At 39.1% G+C, this 8,916-nt stretch overlaps 1 protein-coding gene across 2 annotated transcripts in view; it reads left to right on the top strand.

Annotated features, from left to right (window-relative positions):
- The first annotated feature begins 331 nt into the window (after positions 1-331).
- The window catches only part of smchd1 (structural maintenance of chromosomes flexible hinge domain containing 1), a 54,091-nt gene continuing 45,506 nt past the window's right edge, over positions 332-8,916 (top strand). For both annotated transcript variants that reach the window (XM_055217278.2, XM_055217271.2), the window contains exons 1-10: positions 332-775; positions 906-981; positions 1,174-1,332; positions 1,424-1,506; positions 1,588-1,721; positions 3,518-3,632; positions 5,217-5,336; positions 5,430-5,596; positions 5,895-5,982; positions 6,067-6,280. In XM_055217278.2, coding sequence (XP_055073253.2) covers positions 614-775; positions 906-981; positions 1,174-1,332; positions 1,424-1,506; positions 1,588-1,721; positions 3,518-3,632; positions 5,217-5,336; positions 5,430-5,596; positions 5,895-5,982; positions 6,067-6,280 — 1,318 coding nt within the window. In that variant the 5' untranslated portion in view covers positions 332-613. The remainder of the gene's footprint in view (positions 776-905; positions 982-1,173; positions 1,333-1,423; positions 1,507-1,587; positions 1,722-3,517; positions 3,633-5,216; positions 5,337-5,429; positions 5,597-5,894; positions 5,983-6,066; positions 6,281-8,916) is intronic.

Here is an 8,916-nt window from a genome sequence, read left to right as displayed (position 1 = left end):
CTGTAACACAAACACATTCACAAAAATACTTTATTATATTATATTTATTAAGAGCACACAAGGTTAGCATCTATGATGTTTGTTGTATGTGATATGATCTTGTTTGACAATAAATATTTGTGTGGAAATGACCAAACCATCTTCCAATTATCATATAGCATCACCCATTTAAAAGAAGATGCTGAAAAACATTTTTCTATCTAACGTTATGTGCCTACGGACAAAAAATTATCAAATTTGTCATCAAAGCCCCTTCAACGAACAAGCCTATTTACTTCACTTGCATTCTTTCTGCGTCATCCATACTGCAGTGCACACTTCAAAGATAACACGAGTGGTAGCAGCGCGAAATTCGCGACACGCCCTGTTCTCGGTCCTAGCGTGGTTCCGGTGTCAACACACGCTTCGGGGGGCTCAAGCGTTGTGACGGAATTTGATGGCGCCAAGTTTTTAAATTCATATGCACACACAAAACATCGCGATTCGCGTACGCAGAGTTTTATAAACGCGAGCGACAGACCTGAAGCTGTGGATGAAGATGGCAGTGGCGCGGCGGGAGCGTTGAACGCGAGTTTTAGATATCGCTGGTTACTTGCTGTGCATCCAGACGAACATGGCGGAGGCCGGAGCGGATAATGTATCCGTTTACCAGGAGAAAAAGCATCTAAAATCGGTGTGTGTGTACGACTGTCGCCCTGGCAGCAGCGCGGCGGTGGCGCGAGCGATAGACGTCGCGAGCCTGGACTACAAGGCATTTCTTCAGGCGGTGAAGCGGGTACGAGCGGATACTATTTACACCAGTTACACGTGTATAATGTTAATTTGAGTATGAAATCTGTTTATGTGACTAAATAAGCGTTTAAATATCTGAAGACAGTGATGTCGCGGCTTTATCTTTATCGCAGGAGTTTTCACTTTCGGTAAACGAAACTTTCGTTATCAGCACGACTGACCGGAGACCGATCAATGAAGAGCTTTACAGTAAGAGACCTTTATTGTTTTACTTTACAAACGGTAAATACTTACAAAAAAATATATACCATCACACGATTTGAAAGTTTTAATGGGTATTGTATTGGTTTCAATGGAAACTATAATGGAGCTTTACTGATAATGTCTTGGGTTTGTATTAGTAAAGTTATGTTTGAGTGTCTGTCTATTGTGATGTTTCAGTGGAGATACAGGATGGGAGGACCCTTCACCTGTTGGAGTCTGTGGACCAGGAGCTGTCAGTGGCCACTCAAGAGCGTATCGAGTATCTGCCCCACTATCACACACTGGTGCAATGTGGCATGTATGAATACTACGCTAGTGAGGGACAGAAAGCGTTGCGTAAGTTTTGAGCGTTCACCCTTGCCATGCACATGCATGCTGTACTTACGGTCAGTTTCATAAGGACTGTGTTTATTTTGTTGGTTTGCAGCCTACGCTTTTGCAGAACTCATTGATAACGCGCTGTCAGCCACAGCCAAAAACACTGGGAAAAGGACCATTGAAATCCGATTGGTGAGTTATATTAACCTTTTGATTATTTTTGTTATACGTTTTTGGCTTTGTGATTCTTAATGTGTGTTTTTTGTGATGTAGATGTTTGATGAAGCTCAGGGTGGACCTGCTGTTGTGGTCATGGATAATGGATGTGGAATGACATCTAAACAGCTGAATAACTGGGCTGTTTATCGTCTGTCCAAGTTCATACGAAACAACAGCACGTTTGAAAAGTAAGGCTCAGGCTAACAGTTGCTTGTTTTTTTATTTGGCTATGAGATTGGTATGAGATTTTGACGGTAAAATAACCTTAAGCAAAACTATTGTGGAATTGCCATTACAACACTACAATGTGTTATTTTTAAATGTCTGCTTCATGTACAAACAACAACTTTTCAACCAGTGATGGCCAGTGACTTCTTTTTCGAGGGCGCACGATGCAAAGCTCATCATCAAAGCATGAAAGTAGCCCATTATGTCAAAATATGTGCATCGCGCGTTTTGTCATACGTTTTGTCATACGTTTTGACACAATACATTTTTTAAAGGCAACATACAACATGTATGCCATGTAAGGGATAATGTAGAGGCAGCCGATAGTTATTGGGAAATAAGCCCCGACAGTGTGATCAGGACCCGACGCGAAGCGGAGGGTCTTGTATCACACTGAAGGGGCTTATTTCGCGATAACTACAGGCTACCTCTACATTATCCCGCTTATTACACGGCTACTTGCCACATAAGAAAAAAAACTGGACATGAATATGAATTTGAAACATTTTATTGTCATATTTGTTTTAAATTGACATTTTTATCCTTCCGCGAAACTTTGCACAGATGCATAAAATGATCGTAATACCTTATTAAGATCCTCTGCTTCATACTTGTCTGTCTCCATTTTTTTTCTGGTTTTTTTTCTGTTTCTTTGAGAAGTTTTAATGCCCATTCTGTTTTTTTATTTTTTTGGTGTTGGCTTCGTAGCTGTCATGCTCTATGTTGTCAAGTTCAGTCTCAGTAACCTCTCTGTGTCTTGTCGTTGTTCGTTCTTCTATCCACTGTTTTGTTTTTTCCGTACATGTTAAAATTAATGTCAAAATTTTCTATTCTTAATTGTGGTTATCCAGTTTTTGTCACAAGATGGCGCCAAACAGTAATCTTTGTTGGCGCGGAGGGATTTTAAACATACAAGTAGTACCGGCTATGCGTTATTACTTTGGAGCGGTTATTATTTGAAAAGAACGAACCTGCAAATGTCTCAACTGACCAATCAGAATCAAGCTTTCCAGAGAGCCGTGTAATAAGTAAAAATAAAGCCTTTAAATTATAATATTCTTTCCAAAAATATTGTTTGTAATATATATTGAATGTAAACATCAAATCAATTACATGACTTAATAATTTAATACATTTTGTGTGAACACAGCTCATAACTTAGAAACACAGAAAATTATAATGGTTTTTAAACCTTGACTTTTTAAAACGTCCGTATATACTAAATTATATGGATCATGTCAGACCACACTGATATAGATGTTACAGTGTTGTCATATCACTATATTTCCTAGACGGATACGAGATATATTACCAAACCTCGATATACGGCCCAGCTCCATTTCTGAAATAATTCCTTCTGGCATTCATAAACTATTGTGGCGGCAGTGGTTCGTGTAGGTTGTCTACAAATTGGAAGGTTGGTGGTTCAATCCCCGGCTCCACCTGACCAAGTGTCGAGGTGTCCTTGAGCAAGACACCTAACCCCAGCTGCTCCTGATGAGCTGGGTGGCACCTTGCATGGCTGACACCGCCATCGGCGTATGAATGAGTGTGTGAATGTGAGGCAAACTTGTAAAGTGCTTTGGACGGTCATTGGTCTGTGAAAGCGCTATATAAATGCAGTCCATTATTGTATAAGCTGGGATAAGTGTATGGTTAATGGTGTATTTTAGCTTTAAATCTGCTGGTCATATGGAGTGTTTCTGGTATTAGTAATGTAATGAGTTGTGTTTTCTTTCCTCTGTTCTCATTGTAGTGATCACAGCGGTTACGTTCGGCCCAGAGCGGTTCCACGCAGCCTGAACAGTGACATCTCCTATTTTGGAGTGGGTGGAAAACAGGCAGTGTTTTACATTGGCCAGTGTGTCAGGGTATGTGCATAGTACTTATTCAAAACTACTTATTCAAATACCAAAGTTGTACTTGAAGAGTTCAGATGGAAAAACCCTCTAATGCTGCGTACACACCAAACGCGAACCATCGCGTTTCTCGCTCTAGATTAGAGTTCTCAATGGGTCGGGCCAGGTTCGAGTGAAAAATATAAGCAAATGAGTCGGGTCGGACCTTGGGCTTAATCTTTTATGCTCAGTGAAAAAAATATTAATCATCACTGCTGTTCACCGTAAAGAAAGTCTGGCCTGGCTGCTGCGTGCAACGCGCATCACGGAGAAGAAAAGTAAACTTGCCGCAGGTGAATTCACCGTTGCTTGCTACTACAGGAGGAGACATGTACGGGTACATGTTTGAGTTCCTTTAATTTATTATTGTGTGATATATGATTTATTAAGGCATATTTATATAGCCTATATGTAAAGTTTATTGTTTCAGTTGTTTGTATTGTTAAAAGACGTGAACATTAAAGGTTGATTTGAATTCCCATCTGGTGGTCATGATAATAGCCTACGTGTATGAAAAAAAAGGGGGGGGTCGGCGACCGAGTCGGGTTCGGACGGATAATTCACGTTGATGTGTCGGGTTACGTGGGGTCCAGGCTTTAAAAGCCACGGGCCGGGTCGGGTTGTAATTTTCAGGCCCGTTGAGAACTCTACTCTATATCACTAGCGGGACTCAACTTCGTGTTTTGCGATTTTTCGCTGGACACAAATTTCAACTTGCACGAAGACGCGTTTTGAGGCGAATAGCATTTTTTTTCGCAGCCATCGCACTACCCAATTCACGTCATTCCCATCGCCCCGCACAAGTTTGCGTCTATTTGTGTCTTTGCATTGAATTTGTGTGTAATCTACTTGTGCAAATCATTGAATATGCCCCATTAGTGAATCTGACATGTTTTCTTGTAAATTAGCTTGTTTATCATGCTCTTTCAGTTTAGGTTAATTAATTTCACTTTAATGCCATTGAAAAGGTTATTTGTAAGTAATTGAAAGGCCTTATTTTCAACATGTCACTTTGGTAATTTCATTGTAATTTAATAAATTTGACTGTCTTTAGTTGCAAAACCCTTAAATGCATGCAACCTTTTTTGGCAATTTTATTTAGGTCCAAGTACTCTCAAGTTTGAATTTGATCCATGGTTGTTTTGCATGTCGTCATTTATCTAATTCATCTTTCGTGCACTTAGAGAACAAGTGCACAAAGTCGATGTGGCGTTTAGCGGATTCTGACAACAACACAGCATTTCTGAATAGGATTAAGCAGATTTGAAGCGAAGGTATTTGATGAACATAAAACACATGCCGAGAGCATTATCTCATTTTTAACAACGCTGTTTAGCGGCATTTTGCATCTGAGCTCTTCACTTTTAGATTAATAGAATGTGGGTCCTTTTGTCAATGATAAAATGTTTTTAACTCAATGTGCAAGGTTTTTGCATTTTTAGGTTGAATCCCGTGGGTTCTTCTCATTCCTAATTGTGCATCCTTGCTTGCATCTTAACTCTTAGAAGCGCATGAGGGCGAGTAAATCATTTAATTTTATGTAATATTTGGTTTTAGATGATAAGTAAACCCACAGATTCTCCATACGTTCATGAATTTATCATGTCTAAAGAAGACTTTGAGCGCAAAGAGAAGAACAAAGAGGACATTTATTCAGGCTTTATCAGGAACAGAAAGGTCAGAGGAATTTCTCATCTTCTCATCTTTTATATTATCGCTTTTCTCTGGATTTAGCCGTTTAATGTGCTGTATCTTCTCTCTCTTTCTTAGCCTGGTGACTGCACTCATCTGAATGTAGGTGAGGAGCAGTTTCTACAGTCCATTGTTCTTGAAGAAGAAAACAAGAAGAGTTTTACAGCCGTCGTCATAACTGGAATCCAACCTGAACACGTCACCTACCTCAAACAGCACTTCAGCCTGTGGACCCGAGTGTTGGCGTACGTCTTACCTTTCTCTTCATGAATGATACTTCATTGTCAACCTACATGATTTCTTTGCTGTGGACCATAAAAGGGGTTATTTAGGCAAAAGTCTTGACAGATTGTAGTACAACAAAAAGTCCCAGAGGCGCCATAAAAGTACATTTAAAGTAGATGACATTGCAGCCAAACTGTGTGTTGGCAACTTGGCATACTTTGTAAAATCAAGTACTGTATATGATTTAGTTATAATAACCATATCATGTTGCCTAAAAAACATTATCCTTGGCCATTAATGTTGTTTCCGTTGTTAAAGGCACACCTATCATTACTATATACATGGAATTGATGGAAACGACAAGAAAAATGTTCGGAGCACTGACGACTTAAACATCGACATTCAGGTAAAGCAACGTGTGTGTGCGTGTTTGCGTGTGTGCAGATGGATTCAGAATTTGAATGAACCTCATGAACGTTTCTCTCATCAGATCAGTCTGTTTGAGCGCTCCACACGGATGCCACGTGTGATGAATCTGAGAGAGGTGGATAATGACATGCAAACCCTCTATGTGAACTCCAGCGTTTCAACGTTTGAGTTTAAAGCCACTGGTGCTGGAGACTCTTTAGTGGAGGGAATAATCCGGTTTCACCCGTTTCTCTATGATCAAGAGACTTATCCAGTGGATCCGTATGCCACATCAGATATTGAATCTTATACACTAATCTGTGCTCATAATGTCTACATCACTTCTTCCGTGTGGTGAGCGATTGCCGTGGTGTGCGAGGTGTTCTGGGTATTGCTGGATCGTATACTGGCCTGAAGCAACTCATAATGTAAAAACTGCAGATAATTTAATAAGTATTACATTATTATTGCAATTAAATGTTCATTATGTAATATTCTCAAAATGTAATTAAATCTTGGCTTTTTACATAATGTAATTATGATAGATTTTGAGTTAAAAGAGCTTCTGATTCAGAGATATAGGTCCTGCTAAACGATTGCTAGGGAATTCTGTTGGTTGCTAGGTTCTAGGGATGTCAATTTATACAATTTCCCATATTCGATGATCATTTAAATTAACGATCAATCAATCGAATAATCGTTAACAGTAATAGTGCAATAAGCCTTCACTACAGTGGCATATAGCCAATGACATAAAAGTGTGCATAAAAACGACAGCTTCCTCACGCGAATTAAAAGATTTTATTTTGTCTAAATAACATGCTAGTGGGATTGTAAAATGAGTCAATGTAGTTGTTGTTTTGATAAAATCATCAATTTAAACTTCTCTCGTAATGAAATATAATGACTATTAGACACAGTGTATAACTCCGCCTCACATGGGCACTCTGCAACAGACGCATGAAAGTCCATGTCAAAATAACAGTTTTATTATCATCAAGTGATATTTATCAAGTTGTTTACCTCGCTTTCCGAGTCGTTGATACACTGTTTGTAATTATATCCAAGAAGCACACGAAGGGCACTTTTTCTCGTCGTCACCTCAACTTAGACGTACTTTCAGCAAAGATGCTTATATTACGGAGATGCCAACCTTCCATTAGAAAACACGCAGCGCCTCAGCCAGTCAATAATGATGATAAGTGATATATGTTGTGGGCATTCAGGGTGTAACGACAGTCAGTTACAGTTTACATTTGACAGTTTCTTGCCATAATTTAAGATTACATTTTAATCTGTTCATTAAAAACGGCTTCTGGTCTCCTTCTCTCTATATAGCAGCGTTGCTATGCTAATCTTGCAGGCTTCCCCGAAGAGGGTCTTTGCTTTCAGTATCCTAAACGTATTTGCATTTTCTGGGTCGGACCCTGTCAGATCCACTGTGGATGTAATTTCGTTGCGTTGGCAGCCAGCCAGCCTCGTCTCGCATGACGTTAAAAAGCACATGCGTGTGCTTGGCATCGAGCATCGTTGTGATCATAGCTAGTAGTTTAACTTTTGCGCGATCGCTTAATTTTTTTTCTCCGACTGTATGTGTTTTGCGCAGGCGCCGCACACACGTGCATGATCTTGTTTTTCAACAATCGTTAAGTTTTATTGAGTAAATTCTTATCGACAATTAATCGAAGATCGATTAATTGTTAACATCCCTACTAGGTTCAGTTCAGTTCAACTTTATTAGTTTCCCAAAGGCAATTTTTGTTGCAGCATACAAGGATAAGAACATAAAAACAACACCTACACCGTATTCACAATAAAACTTTACCTTTTATTTAAAATCTTTACAGCTGAAAGGGTCAAATGATTAATTAAACCTATTTGTTTTACTAATAATAATTCTATATCTAATACCACAAGGTTGAAGATCAAACTCATTACACATGAGTCATCTGATAATATACTTTGGGCTTTTCCCAAAACCTCTCTGCAGTATCACTGGGCCATAGACTTGCGATTGCTGGGGTCCCAAGGTGAATGTTAAGCTGTTGCTACATGGTGCGTATGGTGTTGCTATGCGGTTACTAGGGTACCTGGGGTGTTTGTCATGCTATTGCTATGTGGTTGCGAGATGGTTGCTTTGCGGCTGGCTGCTAGGGTACCTAGGGTGGTTGCTAGGATGTTGCTTTGCAGTTGCTAGGTGGTTAGTGTGTTGCTATGCGGTTTCTAGGGTACCTGGGGTGGTTGCTAGGCTATTGCTATGCAGTTGCTAGGGTACTAGCAACCGCAGGTGTGGTTACTAGGGAGTGCAGGGTGGTTTCTAGCGAGTGAATTGGCATCCCCCAATGATTACAGTCTAATGTCTATATGATGTATAGTAATAGTGATGCATAAACGCAAGCACCGCTAATAATAAGTTTGCAATGTTTAAAAAGCCTATTACAGTTATGACAATATTTTTTTTAGTTTATAATTTTATAATTTAATAAATTTCTCTAATGTAATATTTTTTTATCACAACATCAAGATTTTATTATGTTGTGAGAAAGTTATTACACTATAAATATTTCATTGCTATAATAATGTAATACTTATTATATTATGTGCAGTTTTTACATTGTGTCGTTATTACATTGAGTTGCTACACGAGTCAAAAAAGCCCTTCGTGTATTTTTGAGGCACAGGTCCCTCTTTCTTATTTATTAGGTGAAAACATTAAGTTGCTATTAACTGGAAAAGCTGTAAGCTCGCTATGCAGATGTCATTCATGTCCATAGCACAAATCTGCTGAACAAGTTATCTTCAGAAGTTTAATACTTAGTGATATGAAACTTTTACTCACTATGGACAATAGTGACAATAGTGATAATAGCACTTGCCTTGGCACACAACACTTATAATGAGTAACACTGATGCCAGTAATTAAAAAAATTCT

Source organism: Misgurnus anguillicaudatus, chromosome 21, assembly GCF_027580225.2.
Source record: "Misgurnus anguillicaudatus chromosome 21, ASM2758022v2, whole genome shotgun sequence".
In the NCBI taxonomy this organism is placed as follows: Eukaryota; Metazoa; Chordata; class Actinopteri; order Cypriniformes; family Cobitidae; genus Misgurnus; species Misgurnus anguillicaudatus.
This window is presented reverse-complemented; position numbering and strand designations above follow the sequence as displayed.